The following is a 22,193-nucleotide window of genomic DNA, read 5'->3' as shown; positions in this document are numbered from 1 at the left end:
CATTTGACAAAGTCACACAGTCCTGGGAACAGTTTCCAAGGCTGAAACTGGACCCTGGCCTTCCACTATGGCTTTCCTTTCCCGCAACTCCAAGGTTGTAAATTATTCCGTAACTAACCACTGTCAAGCTGCTCTAATTCAATGTTTGCAGTTTTCCGCTGAAATCAGTCCATATCTATTCCTCCCCCTCAATAAACACCCTTGGTCCTCCAGAGCATTAGCTTCTCAATCCCCACTTCTACTCCTGACTAGCCTGTACTTGAGCCCAGTGGTTTTTGATTATTCCACAAGCAGAAAGAGATTGAAAACCACTATCCTAGTGAAGTTTTTGCTAACCAGAACAGCTTTCAGAGGTTATCAGAATCATCCAGCATGTATGACTGCATCTATGAGAGCGGCTCCCCCATCTCTAGTCCTTCTACAAACACTTCAATTTTAGGGAAAACCTGGAAAAAAAAGCCTCTCAGTGACTCTGATTGGTCCTTTCTGGGATTAGGAATCACTGTCCCAAGTGCTTTTGCCCTCTCTAAAAGGACCAATTTGGGATCCTCAATCCCTCTGTGCTCCTGGGTCCACAAATAGCTGCAGGACATTGATGGGCTCTAACAAACGAATCTCCATGTTTCCATCCCAGCCTGACCATTTTAAAGCTGGTTTCCTTTCACTCTTCAGGCATTTAAGAACAATGGCAAGTCTGGGAACTGATGACCTTGACCACTTTACTAAGAAAACAAACTCTTCCCACTGATTGGTTGATTACCACTCTTCGGCAAAGTATCTGCTGCTAACACTAATTCTCTTTTCCTACCCTGCATACATGAAAGCAGTGTCTGACCTTCTTCTGATTCTGAGTCTTGCTCCTTTACCACTAACTCCTGCAAACACACACCCTCAGTTTCCAACACTTTCATTTCCTTCCTTGATTGGGTTCCCTTCTTTCTGCCTCGATACAGACACAACTTTATCCTATTTTGAAAAACCAACAGAGAACCTGTTGATAACCTTCCGTATATAATTTCTGCAAGTAATTTGTTCAATTCTCTGAAAATTCTCTTCCCACCAACTACCCCCTCTACATAGTACATTTTCTGGAAAGATCCAGCAGCATTCCTCAGTCCCGATTCTTTCTGATGCTTCCAACAAGCCTCACCACCAGCCCCCCCCCCCCTTTGCACCTTCTCTCAGGAAGCTACGCAGACCAACTCTTCCTTCTGTCTGTGTTGCAGTCATTTTCTGTTTTCCAAAGCTAGAAAACCCTAAGGCAACTCCATCCTTGCTTCCTGAATGAAACCTGTTAAGTTTCATTCAAACCACCGGGCACAAAGACTTCCCCATCTACACCTGATGTTACAGCCTCACCCTTCACTCTATAGCTCGAGCTGCTTACCATGCTCTCATTTCAAAAAACATAGCAAACTCTTGGCAAGCCCTGCTGACTCCCCAGCCTGGGTGCAAAAGTTCATCTTCATCTGACATTGTTCACAGACGCCTGACATTGCCTCTAATATGTTAAACATCTCGCTTATGCCCCAAACTGAATTAATTTCTACCGCCCGCCTCACCCCCCGACCTTTTCTTCTTTTCAGTCTCTTATTTGGGGATGACTCAATTTCCCCCAGTTGCTGTATATGACTGCACATATTAAATCCTGCCCTAAAATGTCTGGCCAAGCAGGTACACAGCTGTGTTTCTCCTAGCCCTCTGTGGTGTCTGGCACTCCAGTATATCTTGGAGGCCAGGACATGCTGAGAGGATCACACAAACCCCACCCATGCATCCTGGGGCATTCTTTGATTTCTGCTTTTCTCACAACCCACTTTAGCTTTTTAACAAGCTCTTTGCTCAAACTCTAGCTGAGGTCCCAGTTACCACCATGGAAAGCTCCAAGCCACCACTTTCTCTCACGGGACACCTGCAACAGTCTCTTAACTATTCCTCTGACCATTCAACCCGGCTTCCCTGGGGATCTTCTGAAAACAGACACTCCAGTGACCTATTTTGGGAATCAAATCAAATAGTCTGCCATAGCTTTCAGAACAGTAAACGTTCTGCTGCTTGGGTTCCCTGCGTCTCAACCCCTACTCTGCCCCTTTCAGCAACCTCTCTACTCCAGCCAGGCCTCCTTGGGGGGCTCTGGGCTCTTGGCCAACAGCTGCTGTTCCATCAGTAGTGCCCTTTCCCTATGCAGTGAAGAGCTCTCTCCCTCGCTTCATTCAGGTTTCTTTCCCAAAACGGGATCATAAACTCGAAAGCACTGCCCTTTCCTTCATTCTTTACCTCTCTGCTTGCTCTTGCTCTTCAGAGTACTTAGCATTATCTGATATCTCACACACACCCACACGTTTCATGTCTTTCTCCCCCTTTAAACACAAGCTCCTCATACGCAGGGCCTTTTCTCTTCCCCACTTCACAACCCCAGGCTCATCACACAAAATAGGTGCTTCATCAAATACATGCTAACTCTAATCACTGACAGAATGCTGTAATTCTATCTCAATTTTTAAATTTTGACCAACTATTGCCTCTAAAGCATCCAATGAATATATATATATAAAACTGTTATCACTGTTATTCTTCCACCCTCCCAAATTTCCCCACATCATTGAATCATCTTCTTAACTGCTCTGATTGCTCAAAGTTTCTCAGCCAGAGCATAAACATAAGTAATCCCAATATCCCTGATAAAAATCTAAGCTCTTTAGCCTTACAAGCATGATTCTTCAGACTAACTTCCTTCTCTGTCTCAAACAGAGCAAACTGGGCTTTGCTACCTTTGTTTTTGTCTTCGGTGCCTCCTGTAGCCAAACCCTTCCTTTAGTATGTATTTATGTACCACTCGGTATTTCCAAAGTTTTAATAAAGTTTATTAATGAAGCCAAAGACAGGTGAAACTATTGTTTATTCTGTTTATTCATAAAATGCTAATAACTACTTCACAAGCATCTTTTAGCTAATACAAAATGAGAACAAAGCAAAACACTTTAGTGGAGACTCACTGTCCTCTCTCAAAGACAGCATAAAATGACACGCCATAGCCAAGCTGCCGGATCCCACACCAGGCTGTTTCACAGGGGCACCCTAGAGAGAGCTGGGTGAGGCCTCTCCCTGAGCCAATGGACTCTTAGCAGCCGAAAACCTCCAGAACTCAACCTCCGCCATACTCACGGCCACTCTCCACACACTCAGGCTGAGCCTCACCCACGACTAAACCTATTCCTGGACATCTCACACCTCACACCACTCATACTTCCAAGAGTAGCGCACCACATCTGATGGGGTTTAAAGAAGAAGGCAACCAATCTTAAAGGGAAATATATTTTTACAGTATAAAAAATACATAGAAGCACACAAGGCTTAACTTAAAAACATATTGGCAATCTCATAGAAGAGCTTAATGGCCCCTGGGTGAAATACAACTATACTCACACACTCTTTAAGGAAAGAGAGCATTTTTGGAGCATTTTCAGCGCTTTATTCATAATAAACAATACAAAATAAATTACTTTGGTTCTGCTTTGAGGCAGGGGTTGGGGTTTGGGATGGAAAAATCCAAAATATGGTGATGGGAAGGTGTAATGGTGGTGAGATTGGTGTTCAAATATTAAATATAATCAAATACTGTGAACTACTTTATAAAAATAAAATAACAACAAAAAAACTTTAGTGTAAAAAATCACTCTGGTGACTAATAAAAGGAAAAAAAAAGTTTGCTTTTAAAGATTATTAAAAGGAAACATAGGGAGGTTGGTGTGATAGTACAGTAAGGAGCATGCTTTGCATCTGGCCAACCTGGGTTCAATCCCTAGCACTGCATAGGCTCCCGTGTGCCTGTTTAGGAGTGATCCCTGAGGACAGCCAGGTATGCCTCTCTCTGATCTTGTGGACAGCCAAAGAGATGCTACATGTTTGAGGTGCAAGACTTGCACACAGCCAGCCCCAATTTGATCCCTGACACTGCATATGGCATCCCAAGCACTGCTAAGGTAGGATCCCTGAAAACAACCAAGTGTGGCCCAAACCCTACGCCACTCACCTTGCTGCCCACTTCCCATGCCTGACCAAAATAAAAAAAAGAAAAGAAAAGTACCATGGAGTCTATTTTCCCCACGAAAAGAAAAGGTTAGCTGCAGAACTGAATCAGCCCATTTAGAAGACAGCTGCTGATCGCAAAATGAGTGGCATTGACTCCATACAGGAAATCATGAGGAGGCAGCACAGCACAAGCACCACTTGAAAGGGAGATCACCCATGTCTCTACTACAGCAAACAGCGACCTGTAATGTCAAGGTCTGCATAAATCAAGAAATGAGCTGTAGGAAGAACATGAAGAAAGAAAACGAAACCACGAACAGTTTGGAGAAAGCAGATGGAGTGTGACTTCATTTCATGAGTGTTTACTTCCTGGCCTATTACAAGAGTTCCACAAATATGCCCAATGAAACTGACACCTGGCATGACTCCTTGACACAGCAAGCAGAAGACATCCTTCAGGAAAGGCCCAACTTTCTGACAAGAATGCAGGTATGCTGACCATTGATCAAGGCTCTGTTCCCTAAGCCTTCAGGAATACCTGAGCTCTGTTTATTTCAAAATACCCCCATAAGGTGGTGGCCCAGGTTCAAAAAATAATCAGTTAAAAGTGACTGCCACAGGCATGGAAACTCTGTTCTGATGAATTACTTCTCAGTACAAACAAGAGCATACACAGAACAGAGACCTATAATGTAAGCTAAAGGTTTTAACATGTAGAGTCTGTCTTCGCACCCCCAACCCCCACCATAGTAAAAAGAAAAGTCACTTGGGCAAGCAGACACTAAAAGTTTAAAAAATGAAATGCTATAATAGTTTTCTTTTCATATTGCAGATTTTGCAGTACTACCTGCATTTGTCAGCAAATCTCTGTAAGAAATCACCAGAACCAGACTGCCTTATCTTAGACAACAAATAAAAATGTTGAGAATTCACATGAGTTCTTCTAATACCGTTATACTTGCATATAAAAACTGTACATTTTTCCTAAAACAGCCAGAAGTGGTAATTCTATCAATCATGCAAGTATAAAAAATGACATTGCTAACTTTTCAATGCTATAATGCAATTCATTTTAAACTTCTTTAAAAGTTGAATAATATGACTTTTGTCCTCCAAAATACTCTAATTTTGTACTCTCAGCCAACATTTGTTACATAATTCCATTACTTTGTACTTATGCAGTGAGCACCCTTGAAAAAGTCACAATTGTAGATTTAAAATTTGTTTTAAAAACACAGTGATTATAAAATATATGGGTAGGTATTTATATTAATGCCAGTGAGGTTAAGGGCCTTGGGCTCAAAATCATATAGAGTACAAAATAATGAAAAAGTTGAGATATATTTTCAGTTTTTTCAACCAGCCCATGATACAAGTCTTCAAAAACACCATACAAAGTGGATGGTGAGTAGAGGGTAGGGCACTTGCCTTACATACCTCTAACCCTGGATTCAAGGCCTGGCACCCCATAAGATCCTGAGCACCACAGGAGTGATCCCTGAACACAGAACCACTGAAATCCCAAGAACAGCTGGCTGTGGCCCCAAATCCAAAAAAAAAAAAAAGTAATAATAATAATAAGGGAAGAAGAAAACAATCTGTATAGAATCTTTTAAGCATCCTGAGCTAATCGGCTTGCTATTCAAGGGACTAAAGGAAACTAAAGGATTAAATTAAGATCTAATCCATAATGGCCCCTCAGTAAATACTGAAAAGAAAGGAGGGAGAGAGAAAAGAAAAAGAGGGGTGGAGAGAGGTGACAGAAGGGAAAATTGATTTATAGACTTTATAGTTTACTCCCCAGTGTTTTATTTCCAAGTCTATTATCAAATTCAAAACTGTGCTTTCCCTTGTTTTCCAGCATTAGTTTCTGTCTTCATACAAAGACTAATTCAGTCCTTCTGGAAAGACTTTAATTAAAAAAAAAAAAAGCAACTGAAAAACCATCCTTTTGTTCCTACCACTTTCAGTCTGACGTAAACTGTGCTCTTGTTTCCAGCTCACGGCAGTATCTGTTGTCGTAGAACGGATACTCTTCGTCTTTTAAATAAACCATCATCGCTCCAGATCCAATTTTGTTTTAAATGCTTCATACCAACTTAGCTTTTTGTAATCTTGAAATGAAAATGTTTTCAGCCTTCTTTCATAAATTTTGTCTTAAGCTCTAGTTAAAAAATACAAACCTATTATAGAATACCTAAGTACAATTTAAATTGCCAGTAAATGTAAACTAATCACTTGCTGACAGGACAGGAAAATAAATCTCAAATATGTGAATGTAACTGAAGGCATTTCCTCTTTCCCTTACCATCAAGCTTACTACTTGTAAACATGTGTAGAAAATATAAATGGAGTATGTTATGATTAGACCTACCAAGTATGTGGTTTCCTGCTCCTATGCTTTTCAATGACTTCTACAAACAAGTATAATTATAATGACAGAAAGCCGGAGTGATAGCACAGTTGGTAGGGCATTTTTTTCCTTGTATGGTGGCCAACCTTTGAGCACTCTAGCAATGATCTCTGAACACAGAGCCAGGAGTAAGCGCTGACCACTGCCAGGTGTGGCCCAAAAACAAAAATTAATCCAGCATGATCCAAAGATTAGAGAAAACCCTTTATGAGAATTTAAAGTCCAGCAGTTTTTTGACCTTATTCCCCAATTTTTATACTAGTTTGGAAGGCTCTTATGGGTGGTTTATTTCTTAACCAAAGTATCATGATTTACGATAGTATTAATATTTATTCTGTAAGCATATGATGTTGCTGCACCACATTCACTACCAGATTGCTAACATCTTCTAATATTGTCCCTGGGTCTCATAGAGTAACTTTAATAAAGAAAATTGTATCAGTACATTTTACTCTGTAAGTTTGTGCATTATTTACAAACGTAAATCAGCTCCAAACCCTGTATCGTTTTTAATTAGCACATGCAACATTTTCAAAATTTCTCAAGAAATCTGAAATTCTTTGTAATTAAGGCCAAGCCTAGCAGTACTCAGAGCTTACTCCTGGCTCCATTCTCAAGGCTCAATCTTGACTCGGGATCGTATGCTGTGCCCAGATTTGAACCAAGAACAGTCCGTGTGCGAGGCAAGCATCTTTTTTTTTTCTTTCTTTCTTTTTTTTAATTAGTGAAACACCATGAGGTACAGTTATAGACTTACAAATTTTTGTGCTTGGAGAAGGCAAGCATCTTAATGCCTACACAATGGCTCCAGTCTCATGACATTTATTCTTAAACTAAGAAGTCTAAAAATTATATTAACCTGGCAACTCAAAAAGACAAAAGTATCCTTTATTTGTCACAAAAGATTTAATGGGAAACATCTAGTATTCTGGGAACTAAACCAAGTAGCTTTAAGCACTATTGTCCCTGCTATTATTATTCAAAGAATAGGAAACCAAAGCCTGATGTGTTTAAAAGAATTAGAGCAAAGGAATAAATAATGCTGGTTAAATGGCAGGGGTGGGCTCAAGCCCAGTCTGCTCTCTGGCATCACTTAATCAAGAGGTTTCCTAACAAAGTCCAAGTCACTTCCTCACCAATACAATAACAAAACTATACTATGTGATGGAAAAGCAGAAAATATCAAGTAAAATTATTTTGAGAGGAATCAGATACTAATTTTATTGAGGTGCTAAGCAAAGTGTTGTGTTTTTTTTTTCTTAATGGAAAATAAAAGAGCCATTCAATTTGATAATTCAAGTCCACAAATGGGAAAATGTTGGGCAATATTACTTTCATCCTTTGCTTTTAAACCTCTCAAGATGAAATGTGAGTTAGGGTTAGGAGACAAAAAACATTGATACAACATTGGCTGCAAGTGAACAACTTCTTATCTCTGTGGCTCACATTATTCTGGTAAATGCCAAAGAATGATCTAAAAAGATACCCATGGGCTCATAAGCAAGCCTCCTTTTATATCTGAGTAGAAAAGTATTTAACAATATATCTTTGTGTGCTATGAGAAACAGCACTCCTAATTAAACAGAAATGAGAAAAACAGAAATGAGTGAAAACTGGGCCAAAGGCAGCTACTGCTCTTAAGAACAAAAACACTCAATGGCTCAGAGCTGGAGATCCACATTCAATCTTTTGCCCCATATACACCCCTGAATACTGCCAGAGTGAACCCTCCTAGATTACCCTTAAGCACCACTGGGTGTGGTCCAAAAATAAAACAAAAAACCAAAGTGCATGTTCCTTAGGGCAAATGCAAGATAACTTACAAAATTTTTATTCATTATCTTCCTTTTCTCTTATATGATTTGTAGAACCCTATGGTTGGTTCATATTAAAATATCCAGGGCTGGAGAGATAGTGCAGCGATTAGGGCATTTGCCTTGCACATGTCCGGCCCAGGTTCGGCCCCGGTCCCATACCCCATATGGTCCCCCAAGCCCTGCTAGGAGTGATCCCTGAGTGCAGAACCAGGGGTGAATCCTGAGCACAGTTGGGTATGGCCCAAAAAACAAACACAAATAGTGTGCTCAAAAAAAGGCAAAGTAGGGGCTGGAGGGATAGCACAGCGGGTAAGGCATTTGCCTTGCACGCAGCCAACATGGCCGACACAGGTTCGATTCCCAGCATCCCATATGGTTCCCCGAGAACCGCCAGGAGCAATTCCTGAGTGCATGAGCCAGGAGTAACCCCTGAGCATCGCCGGGTGTGACCCAAAAAGCAAAAAGCAAAAAAAAAAAAAAAAAAAAAAAAAAAAGAGGCAAAGTACCACCATGTCTGGCATGGTAAAACATCATACTGATTTGCAATTTTTATTAATAACAAGTTTATAGGAAACATAGCAAGGAAAGGAGTGATTTGCCATCCCTATAAATCTATGTTCCCAAGCTCCCTAGTATTCTGACATTACCTACAGCTCTTCTCCCACTGAATAATCTTCTCTGCCCTGAAGCCTCATAGCCCCCCTCCAAATGCACAATTCATTCTCAGTAAAAAGCTTTCTTGTAGGACCCTATAATCCAATGGATAGAAGCTCCCTCCCCGTCTCCCTATGTCCTGGTTTTTTTGAAGATGCGTTCTCAACCGCCTAATCCTTCACTTGTCTGAGAGCTCCATCTCTTTCTAGGCACTACCTTTTACTAACCATTTCTTGTAGCCTCTTCAAGCTCTCCTTCAATGGCTGGGTTTTATTTTTGATTTTGGACCACACCCCCGTGCGTAGGGATCATTCCTGTCAGTACTCAGGGGAGCTACTGGGGATCAAAACAGGGCCTACAGCATCCAAGGCATGTGCCCTACCTGCTGACGAACCCTAAAGGCTGTTTTCTAACACCAGACAAACCTGTTCCACTGTTAAATCTCAAAGCCAATAAAACTTCTGAATGGGGAAGCATATGGAGAGGCTACAAACATAAAATAACAATTTAAAATTTTTGATAAAATTAAAAAAGATATACCGTCATCCACTAGTATCGTGCTTTATTAAATAAAAAACCATTTGAACACCAAAAGAAAATGAGATGGACACCTTATCTTAATTCTGCAGTAGCATAGGTTACTGCTCTGGAGTTTTAGAAATATACTTCCTTGATTCCAGATATAACACTAAACTGGACACTTCTCTCTGTCCTACTGCTCTATTCCTGCCTTTAAAATGTGGAGCTACTTAGGAGTCCTCATTTTACTGTCTGTTGGCGCAATCTCAAGCTCTTCACAGCTTTGCCTCTTCATGCTGACAGATCACAAAGCTCTATCTCCAGCTTTGACATTCTCCTGCTTTAGGGATCTGTCACTCAATGTCAAATACAGTGGCATGTCAAACAAATCTCAGCTTGTGTGTACTTCTAATTGCCTACTCACTCCCCTCGAACCCCCTCCCATAGGAACAGAATCGCTGTTAGGGGTAGGCAACAATGACTCCAACTACCTTTTTGCAGCTAGTCTGGCCAATGAGTGGTGGGTTTCTGGGAAACTTCCTTTACCTAATTTAGATATGGCAATTTCCTGTCTTCTCCCGAGGTTAAAGGTAGAAAAGTCAGGGAATGAAGTAGATAATACAGATGGTAGATGTTTGCCTTGCAGGCAGCTGATCCAGGTTTGATCCCCAATACTCCATCTGGTTCCTCAAGTCCCTACCAGGAGATCCCTGGGCACAGATTCAGGAGTCAGCCTGAGCACTGCTGGGTGTGGCCCTCCCCCACCCCACCCCATTAAAAACGAAAATAGGTCGGTCATCTTGCAACATTAAACTCTAAGGCCAACCAACACACTAAGATTGGTGAAACAGAAGCAGAAGCTTACCTTTCTGTTATCACGGGTCTGGGATCGTCTTACACACACTCCAACCACATATATATATATATATATACATACATATATATATGAAAAGTAATCCCATTTATCTAAGCTACTGTTAATCAGTCTGATTAAACAGACCCTTGTTTAGCCAGAATCAAACTAACCTTCCTGAGTTCACAATGCCTTCATCATCTTAATAAATGCAGTAGCATTTGCCCTATCACTCATACTGAAAACTTGATATTCTCTTCATTTACCAAACACCTTATCAGCAAATTTAATCTCTTAAAACATGTATTTGGGGACCAGAGGGATAGTAAAGATAAGGTGCTTGCCTTGCCTACAGCTGACCCAGGTTTGATTCCCAGCATCTCATACGGTCCCCTGAACACAGCCAGGTGTAATTACTGAGTGTAGAGCCAGGAGTAATGAGTATGCCCCAGAACAGAACAAAAATAACACATATCTGCCTTTTTAGCCTCTACCACCTTATTTTATACCACCCCCTCCCCCCCCACACACACATCTGCTTTATGAACCTCTACCACCTTATTTTACACCACCATCATAACTCATGTGGGGCCCAGAATTTCTACTTTTTCCTTGCTTAAATTCATCCCCCATAAGCAGTGTTTAAAAGCTAATCTATGCGACCATTCCCACCACCTTAAAATCCTTTATATTTTTCACCCTGCTTTGAACAGCACAAAGTTCTAATAATAAGCCACAAAAAGTGTTCGGTGTTTTTCAGAGAACTACACAAAGAGCTAAGGGCAGCAGTAATATCTAGTGTTTATTAAAAATGAGGACTTTAAAAAGTTAATCTTTGGATTGAGGACCTATGAACCTGCATTTTATAACTAGGACACACTAAAATCTCAGATGCCCATAAAAAGTGAGAAGTTACTATAACGTGGGCCGATCCAGAGCCAAACTCTTTCACCTTGCCTCACTCTTCCCTCATCTCCTGTGCCTTGTTCATCTTCCCAGATTTGCTAAACTCTAGTCCTGTCTTCAAGACAATTTGTTAGTCCTATTCCTTCATTTCTCCACATTTCATAATAAAAAGTGATCATTGTCCAAAATTCCCTTCCCATCATATCTATATTTCAAAGTATCTTTGGAGACAGAAATTCCTTTTCTACAGGAGATGCATATATGCATATATTAACATAGGATATTAAATACCTGCATCATGTACGTTAAGAGTAAAAAGTCAATTTACCACAGGGTAACTTTAATGTTCTCTTGAATTCTTAACCTATTAAGTAACTTCATATTGTTATTACCCTTAAATTTTCATGGACTAACCCCATTTTACTAACATGGAAACTAAAATGTCTCAAATTACATCTTGCAACAGGAAATAGCATAGTCTATAGTCTAATGAACTCTAGAAGCAAAGCTGCTTGGATGCTAATCTTAACACACCTAAACGCTATGTGACTTCAGAGAACTATATAAATTGGTGGAGGTAGTAACAGTACCTACACTCAGGCTTTCAAGGGATAAAAACGTTCTCAAAACTTTTTTACACTGATAGTTGACATTACATTAAGTTTGATCCTAAAAGCCAATAGTCCTAAAAGCCATGTTTTCTTAATTTTGATGTTGTTAGATTTCTGTGGGTGTACTGTACATGACTTGCTAGAGCTGGCTGAAATTTGTGACTCAAGGCAAAATGGACAATCTACAGAAAACCACAAGTCTTCTATGATTAGGCCATCTACCATTAAGGACTGATCGTGTTCTAGTTCTGTGCACTGCTAAGATTCACATGGCAGGGACAGGCAAAGAATCTACTTTTTGGACACAGACACTAGGTAAGGATGAGATATTCTTTTCCGTTTTCCAGTACCAATAATTTTAGGTATGTATGGTTAAGATTGTTAAGGGGGCTGGAAATAATGAACAGCAGGTAAGGCTCTTGCTTTGCCTACAACTGACAGAGGTTCAATCCATAGTATCCCCAAATCCTGCCAGAAGTGATATCTGAGCAAAACATGTTATCAAGAGTAAAAGCTCAGTGTGAGCCCAAAATTTTCACTCATACTTGACCTCGAAGAAGGGTAACTTTAGTCACTGAACCCACAGATGCTTTGTTCCTAAATGTAACAAAATTCACGTGGAATTTATGGCAAAAAACAAAATTTAGGTCAAGATGGGTATGGTACATCCACTCAGCCAACTATTCAGATTCGAGGTCAACTGTCCAATATGCTATACCAAAAGGCATTAGGTAAACAAAGTTTTGATCTATGCAGAACCTGAACAGAGTGAAACTTAACATGAAAAAAGAAATGAGCTCCATCAAAGAATGAGAAAAAAAAATGAACAGAAACTTTTCTGATACTGTTACAAAAGGCGAGTAGGCATATGAAAAAGTGTTCTGTATTCCTATCAGAGAAATGCAAAGCAAAATTCTCACAACTGAGACTGGTATGCATCACACAGAACAAAACCACTCTACCAGAGGGAAGAGGAATGTGGTGGGAAAGGAGTGTCATCTGCTGCTGAAGGGAATATCAATTGATTCAATCAACTGTTCAACCTTTTTGGAAAACAATATGGACACTTCTCAAGAACTTAAGAACTGTGTTTCTGAACTATTCAGCAATTCCACTTCTTAGAATTCAGAAAGTCATTTGTTTCTACGCTCAATGCCCTACTATTCACAGAAGCATTATTAAATAAACTGGTATATAAACACATTGAAAACTATTAACCTATAAAAGTTGAAATCAGGAAATTTGTTGCTATGTGAATGATCTGGAGTTTCATGGTGAGTGAAATCAGGAGAGGGATACAGAATTACCTCTTATATGTGGGATACAAAGAAACACAGAAGGAAAATAATAAATGGCCAAAGATATGCCTAAGAAATGCTCTACAGAACTGAGTTTACCATGGTGGAAGGGATGGTTTTAGGACAAGGACACAGGACACTTCACAGGACACTATGGTGGAGAGTGTAGTGCTGGAACACTAGTGTGTTACATATATGTAAACACACACACACATATATGTATATGAAATCCTATCATTAATAGTACTGTAAATCACATTGTGCAAAATATAAACAAATGCAGTTTGTATAGAGGATTCAAAACATTTTTATAGGGGTGGGATGTGCAGAGGGGGGATTCCAAAGCAAAGCTCTGGGCACAGGGGCTAATCTCTGCTGATAAAATAGCCGATTGGACCTAATGGCTTAATCTGATAGCCTATGGATGCAGTGCCAACAATCTTCAGGGTCACCTCCCCAGCTATAAAGCTAAGTGGGGAATACATGGTGCTGGGAAAGAAACAAGGTGAGGTGTATGACATGACCCCCACCCTGCTCCAGATCCTAATTTGGGGTAGCAGGGACTGGGGCCACACCAGCTGTGTTTAGGACTTACTCCAGGCTCTGCAGTCAGGAATAAGCCTTGGCAATGCTAGGGGACCATATAAGGCACCAGGGATCAACCCAAGTCAGCTTTTTGCCAAGCCCTAACTACTATCTCTCTAGCCCCAAATCCCAAATACTTAAATACAAGTTTTGAGGTCTCACAATGGCACTGAATAAAGTATTTTGCAAAGGAAAACTACAAAACACATGATGAGAGTATAAAAGCAGTTCTCCATGAGTTCCTAAACACAAAACAAATACACTAAAGCAAAACATGTAAAGGACACCAAATAAACAGTGCTGATTCTATGGCAAAGATGGTGGAAAATAAAATTGCACAACAGAGACAGAAAAAAAAATTCGATTTTTATTACTTCACTTAAAACAGCAGATTTTTCTTTGTTGCTCATACAGGCAAAAAAGAAAAATGTCATACATAATCTAAATCCTAGTTAATACTATGTTCTAGTTTAAACACTTTTATGTGTCTGCCCGCCCCAGCGATCGCACAACTTAAAAGCCATTCTCTAATTTTTTTCTTTCAGGTAAAAATAAAAGCCATTAAGGTAGAATTTTATTGATATGATTAAAAGACATGATTTAATATATTAGTCACCAAAGAATCTTAACAAAATCATTGTAATTTCAACAGATGTTATTAAAGATCATTTATTATATGAAAAAGATAACATTTTCATCTCAATTCAAAGTTTGTTACTGCTTTGTTTAAATTATAAACTTTGTGCATAGACCCAGAGTGACAGATGCAAAATTATAAACAATGAGTCCTATTATATTGGGAAAAAAGTTAAGACTTTCACATTTTGTTTTGTTTGACTCATGCCTGGTGGAGCTCAGGGCTCATTATTGGCAAGTCCCATTGCCAGACACAGAACCAGATTGGCTACAAACAAGGCAAGTGCCTTACCTGCTACACTAGCTCTCCAGCTCCACATTTAAGATTTTTAGAGATTATACAGCGGATAGGATGCTTGCCTTGCAAGCAAGTTTGATCCCCAGCATCCCATATGGTGTCTTGAGCACCACCAGGAGTGATTCCTGAGTGCAGAGCACTCAGTGCAGGAGTAACCACTGAATGTCACTGGGTGTGACCCAAAAAGAAAAAACAAAAATATTTTTTAAAACTTAAAATTGGCACAGATCAGCAATAATGACTTGAAAATATCAGCAGTAAGCAAATCTAGAAATTAAAATCCATTTTCCGAGAAATTTGAAATTATCAGATAATACAATTAACTTGTTTTAATAAATGCTCATTTCCACTACCAATTGTATATTGGCAAAACAAGTTATAATTTGTGGTCTCTCCTAGCAAATTATGAAATATAGCCCATTTAAAAAAAGAAAAGTTGGGTGGTGTGGAGAGAGACAGTACAGCATATACAGCACTTGCCTTGCATGTGGCCAACCCAGGTTCAATTCCCAGCACCCCAAACTGAAAACCTAAGCAAATGCTTCAGCTACTTACAGAATATGAACTGAAATTTCAAATAAGTTCTCAGTAAAATTACTGGGCAGATACTTTTATTCATTATATAAAAATCATTATCAGACATGCAACATGAGAACAAAAATGTGATTTATTTCAGCTAAGCCTTTCAACAGCTAGGCCTTGTGATAGACTGTCATCTGAGGTAACAGGATTCAGTTTTCAAGATAAAAAGAATGTTTTAACTGTGTTATAACTTGAAATAAGTGGTTAAATTTGTTATGTCTGAATGTGATCACATAGAAATTTGCATTCAAACACCATGACAGAAAATGGACTAATGTCTATCTGAAAAGTAAATATCTGAGGATGCACCAAAATAAACTTTTAACTGCCTCTTCTACATGGGGCTTTGGGTTTTCATACACTCATTATTTTGTTTATATATATATATATATATACGTATGATGCGATAGTACAGTGGCAGGGCGTTTGCCTTGCACGCAGCCAACATGGCCGACCCGAGTTCGATTCCTCCGCCCCTCTCGGAGAGCCCGGCAAGCTACCGAGAGTATCTCACCCTCATGGCAGAGCCTGGCAAGCTCCCTGTGACGTATTCGATATGCCAAACACAGTAACAACAAAGTCTCCAATGGAGACGTTACTGGGCCCGCTCGAGCAAATCGATGATCAATGGGAGGGCCTTTACTTTTACTTTTTACTTAAATATATATATATATATACATATATATACACACACACACACATAAAGCTGGGTATTCATTCAATAGAAAATGGAGTAGCTGTAAAACAGAAATCGTGCCACTTTATAATAATACATTCCAGGGTAAGGGAGATAGTCAGGAGATGGGGATGGAGAACATGACTGCACCATACGGCCCCCTGATGTTGCTGGGTATATCCCCAGGAGGCCCTGTCACAGCAGGGTCATAACAGCTCTGCATCCTAGGGCCCTAGCACCCAACTACTAAGTCAAGTTATTATTGGAAGTAGCCCTCAGGCCTCCTAAGCATTAATAGGAAGCCAACCACACTGCCCCTCAAGTGTGTTACAGTATTTAAGGCACCAGGAAATGAAGAGCATTTTGAAAGATAAACAGTAAATTATATTCTTTAAAACAATGTACAATGAACAAAACAAAACTATAGATAAATCTTTCTTAGAGAAAATATTGAGTCATATTTATGGAAATGTAATCTTTCCATAAGAAAATTAAGTTAAATATGATCCTTCCATAAAAAAATATTTTGAAAACTTGAGGTGGAGAGATGGTACAGCAGGTAGGATGTGTGTCTTGCATGAGGCTGACCCAGGTTAAATTTCTGGCACCCTCTAAGGGTTCAAGCACTGCCAGGACTGATTCCTGAGTACAGAGCCTTAAACACCGCTGGGTGTGGTGCCAAAACAAAAACAAAATGAAATCAAAACAAAAAGAAAATTCTTGGGAACTGCTTTAGAATAAAACTTCATATGAAATTTGATGTTTTTGCCATTTCTTTTGTTCACCAATACTGTTACTCACTTAGCAATGGTATTGATTGAATAACTGCAACAATAAAACTATAACCTTTACACTGAGCAAAATATTTTACCTTATAAATTCTGGGGCAACATAAGTATTAGAAATTCTTGTATGACAAAGCTTGAAACAGGAAGATCAACAAACCACTTATCAGATTCCACATCTTTGCTCAACCCCACAGGGAACTGAAAATATCTACTATGTAAAACGACTGCTGCTATAAACTCAGCATGTGCAGAATATATCTTGTTATTGTTCCCTAAGTGTACATTTATAATGTATCTGGCATTAGAGGTAACAAAATGACTAATAATCACTTGATTGTGGGTAAGTACATTGCCATGTTATAAAAAGAACTCGATTTTTGTTTTGCAGATTTTGTTATCTGTGGGAATTTCTCATACCAAACCATGGCAGATATCAAATAATGACTGTACAAACACATATCAGTATGTAACAGTGGTATTTTCCACATATATACACGTAGCTATGAAACCTTATATTGTCATATCAAGATCACCAATGACAAGTCACCTCTCCCTATGATTCAAATTCAATAAAATCACTTATAAACCTAGAAGCTATGTATGTAACTATAATCAACCTTGAGCTGAGAGAACTGTGATATATTATGGCTCAGTGTTGTAACACTTTTTTTTTTTTTTTTTTTTTTTTTTTGCTTTTTGGGTGATGCTCAGGGGTTACTCCTGGTTCGCATTCAGGAATCACACCTGGAAGTGCTCCAGGAACCATATGGGATGCCAGAGATCAAACCCAGGTCTGCTGCATGCAAGGCAAATGCCCTACCCGCTGAACTATCACTCCAGCGCTGTAAAATATTGTTTATTGTATCTTGCACTTCTAGTGTAAGGACTTTATGATGTTGCTGGTTGCAGCAGCTTTAGAAATTGCTTGTTCTAGGGAATAGCTTGGTAGAACTAAACTGTACAGATATTGCGATATCTGGCTATGTGCTTATGTGCCTACACATAAGCAAATTATTATTACTAGTTAAGGGAATATGCCATACATATAGACCCTTTCATTATCTAAAAGAAAAAAGAAAGCATTAACAATAAAAAAATGAATAAACAAAACCCCCAAATCTTTAAGTGCAAATTAATATTTGTATCTATATTTTATTCATAGCAAGCAATACAACAGAACTCCCAATTTACTCCCCAAAAATCTCTTGGCACATGGAAAGAAATCTATTGAAAATAGTATATGTTTAAACTTGTTTAAAAAGTTATGCAATATTATTTGGAATAGACTCTCTGAATATAAAATTTAATAGAACAAAAAAATTTAAATACTGTATTTGACCTATATATGGATACAAGGACCAAAGCAGAAAATCTCTTATTTTGAACCTTGCTCTGGACATACATTTGGTTTCTTCTGCAACTTACAATTCCTTGAAAAAAGGAGTTATGGTGAATTTCTACTAGTCTTCTCAGTCAACATAAATCCCACTGAGACTGTTCTGTCCACGAGTAATATTGTAACAGTCTTTATATGATTCAACAAAATGTTTTTCCTACTCTTTAAACAATGGGTAGTTATACAGTTAAGTAACATCAGTAAAATTTTTCCCCCAAAAGCAGAAAGAAGCTGCAAATAGGGTAATAATGATTTTTTTAAAAACTGTCAAATGGAAAAAACAACAAAATATACTGGAAGATAATCTTTATTCAAATTCTACTACAACCAATAGGAAAATGTCCCCCCGCCCGACAAAACCTCACCAACACTACACTAAATTGAAAGAAAGAACCAAATTAAGTTCCTTTGAGTAGCTGAGGTTTTTCTCCACAGCAGACTCAGAATAAAAAATAGAAAAGCATAACTTTAATAAATAACTTTTTTGTAAATGAATATCCCAATTGTTTTTGAGTTCCTGTCATTAAAAAAAAAACAATAAAATCAGCTTAAAATAAATTTATTGTACAATACAAAAAGTATGCATACTGCAAAATAAAAGATACATTATTAAATATACATAGCAAATGAAAGCTAAATAACATAAATGTTTTAATCCAAACACTAAGATAAAATGCACAACATTTATGCTAAAATAAAATATTTCAGAAAGAATATGCATTTCAAATGAAATGTTAATGATGAAAAAATGAAAAACAAATATGCTAACTTCTAAATGCTTGAATATCAAGAATCAGTAATGGTGAGAAACATTAAATCAAATACTACTGGGTACTTTTCAAGAACTTTATTTAAAAAGTGCCAAAAATTCTAAAGGAACAAAAACAATGCCCTTTAAATCTGGCAATGACTTTCCTTTTTTTTTTTATTAAAATGTGGGGCCCATTCACAGCATTTTCCTTCTTTTTCCATTTATACCTTCCCACAAAAACTTCTCAGTGTTAATCCCTTAGAAAAAGTTCATAAACAATAAATAATCTGTTAAATATGGTTGATAAGAGTGAACTTAAGGCTTATCAACATGCCATATATTACCAATTTTGAAATCCATACAAATAAGGACACAGTATGAAGTATCACATTTTAATTTTGTGAACTAAAATCAACCTCCAAACCAAATGGCAAAATGTAAAAATTTATAGCCGAAGATGGGGAATTAAGGGTATTATATAAAAATTATCAGTTAAGGCATTCAGATTCCCATACTACAAATGGCTTTGGTGAAACTAACACAAATAACACTATTCAAAGTTGTGGCAGAGATGAGACATTCCACATACTATGTCTCCTGTAATACATCAAACCTGAAGCATCCAGTTAGGATACATATCTGTACAAAAGAGGAACATTCAAGTAACAATAAAATAGTTGAAAAAAATCTCTAAAATTAACATGCCATGTAAGTTTAATATTTAAATTAGCCCAAAAAACTTCTACTTTTCTTTAAAAAATTTCCAAACATCAAGATTTTAATTGTAATTTAAACTAACCACCTTCTTTTCTTTCTAGACTATGTGTACTTTTGAAGGTTTTATCCTTCTATACACAAGCCATTATGTTAAGAAACTATCAAACACTATAAAGCTTATCCCTGTCCCTCTAATTATTAAAAACAAAAAAGCCTACCAATCTAGAAGAAACTGTAGGGAATGGGGCTAGGGGTTGAAATGGGTGGGGAGAGCCGAGTGGTATATGGAGGAAGGAAAAGGTGTGAATAGGTTCTACAAAATCTTACAAATACTTTGTCAAGACAGACTTTAAACACTGAATAACTTGAAATCAAGTAGTGTAGAACCTACAGTTGTAAAAAGAGGTTCTGACTCTTAATATATATTTTTATAACCGAAGAAAAGGATCCGGTTCTAAGAAATATTTTAGAATACTTACTACCTTATGATCGAATTCATTCCCTAAGGACTCTAAGAGTTTAATAGAACAAATTCTATATAATAGTGTAATGTATCTTAGAAGGTTCATTAGCAATTGTGAAACTGTAGAAAAAAAAATTAAAAGCAAAAAACCCCCAAAATTCACCATTCATACTTAAATGTAACAGAAAAGGTTACGTGGATAATATGAAAATATAATTGTTAAGGTAAACATTTTACTTTAGACAGTCACTGTCACTTCTGAGTAACCATTATAGCTATTTCAACAGTGAAAGATGTCATTATCTTACATCTGAAATTCTTTGGCTGACATAACATAACACACTCCTGTACATGAGAATTTTGAGAGAGCATAGAAGTTGCAAAATTAAAAATCAAAGGCAAGTCAGATTTTAAAGTAGTTAATAAAATCTGAAATGAAAGTTTAAAAAATTTAAAGTCAATCACCAAAATGGCATAAAATGTAAACTTACTTGAATTTTATAAGAAGCTGTAATACTTTGTGATTCATTATTTTGCCTTTTTATATTCAGCATACTATAACTTTCTAATATGCTACAAAATCATGTAAATTTTAAAAACAAAATGCAACAAAACTGGTTTAAGATCTGGGTTTTCAGAACTAATTACAACTTTCTGATACTATTTTAAAATGGAAATATCTGGCTGTATGCTTACAATTTTTTATACATCATAAAAATTTAAAAGAATTTTTCCCTTTTTGTTTAATAAAGCAAGTCTGCTTTATTTACTTATAAATCTTTCTTATAAAGACTAATAAATCCACTTTTCAACCTAGTATCTTTATACAAAGACTAAAAGAAAAAAGCTTTATGGTTCTAGCACCCAAGGTTAAAAAAACACAAAAAGCTCAAATAAATATTTAAAGTATGCAAAAAAAAAAAATGAAGATGTCTGAAGCATTAAATGAAGAACATTCTGAAACTAGAACCCATTTCTTTAGCTTTTCTCTCCCAGACTTTCCATTCTATATACTACAGTTGTAGAGATGTCCTCATTTGACTCAGGTGAAACTTTTTTCCATACTGTCTCTTTTAAAGCAAGTTCTTGTTGGAGACTTTCATAGTCCAATGGTCCAAAGGAATGCTAGTTGTTCAAGCAACATACATAATTTATTAGTGCACTTGAGTGAAGAAAGGTCCAAGCTATAAAATGGTATTTTTCAATGAATGTTATTGAAATTTGTTAACATTTTCACCCACCACCATTTGATGTTTTGCTGTTACTCAAGTTGATTCTCATGAAAGTTTTTATTATGTATAGTTTGCATGAGTCTCATAATATTACCAAAAGTTAATCTGATTAAAACTAATGATGGCGGGCTGGAGTGATAGCACAGCAGAGAGGGTGTTTGCCTTGCACGCAGTCAACCCAGGTTCGATTCCCAGCATCCCATATGGTCCCCTGAGCACCACCAGGAGTAATTCCTGAGTGCAGAGCCAGGATTTAGCCCTGTGCATCGCCGGGTGTGACCCAAAAAGGAAAAAAAAAAACAAAAAAAAACAAAAACAAAAACCACAAACATAATGATGGGACATTATATATTAAAAGCCACTTTCAACTTCTATGTGCTTCATATTAGCTTTAGGTATAATTAGGCCATTTTACTATTAGCATTTCCCATATGGGATATAAGGAATTTAATAGAAACTTAATAGGGTGAATTCAGTTCAGTTAAAAAAAGGTAAATAAAAATTACTGCAATTTAAGTCATCTTCTTAATATTATTTTAAAAGGGTATTTATATATGCAATAAAAAAAGTGGAATGATAAATTATATGGTATTATGGTAAGGAAAATTGCACTAAATACTTTTCATAGAAAAATATTTCATCGACAGTGGTTTAAAAACTTACAAGGATTTGTAACATCAATAAATATTATAAATCCCCTTTCTATCTACAAATTCTTCATGTAATAAAATTCAAGGTTTTAGCTGAACAAAAGCTAAAAGTGAAAACAAAGTTTTCTTATTATAGCTATTAGCATTGTCCAATATGCTTACTTTAACAGAATCTTTATGAACATTGCTAAAAAATGGCAGAAAACTGGGTAAATGGGAATGCTGCAGCCATGCTAATCAATTTAAAAGAAACAATATTTTACAAATTATATGTAATACTGGTCCAGGATGAAAATGTCAACAATTCATTCACAAA

The 22,193-nt window shown here is 37.4% G+C and overlaps 1 protein-coding gene across 3 annotated transcripts in view; it reads right to left on the bottom strand.

Annotated features, from left to right (window-relative positions):
• GLS (glutaminase) overlaps positions 1-22,193 on the bottom strand; it is a 77,440-nt gene that overhangs the window by 8,299 nt on the left and 46,948 nt on the right. Inside the window, exon 15 of one of the 3 annotated variants that reach the window (XM_056111954.1) lies at positions 18,608-21,120. The exons of the other annotated variants lie outside the window; for them this stretch is intronic. Coding sequence (XP_055967929.1) covers positions 20,974-21,120 — 147 coding nt within the window. The 3' untranslated portion in view covers positions 18,608-20,973. Of the gene's footprint in view, positions 1-18,607; positions 21,121-22,193 lie in introns of those variants that run through there. 3 annotated transcript variants of the gene reach the window in all.

This window comes from Sorex fumeus, unplaced genomic scaffold (assembly GCF_029834395.1).
Source record: "Sorex fumeus unplaced genomic scaffold, SorFum_2.1 ptg000014l, whole genome shotgun sequence".
In the NCBI taxonomy this organism is placed as follows: domain Eukaryota; kingdom Metazoa; phylum Chordata; class Mammalia; order Eulipotyphla; family Soricidae; genus Sorex; species Sorex fumeus.
The sequence above is the reverse complement of the archived record's forward strand: the minus strand, read 5'-3'. Positions and strand labels throughout refer to the sequence as shown.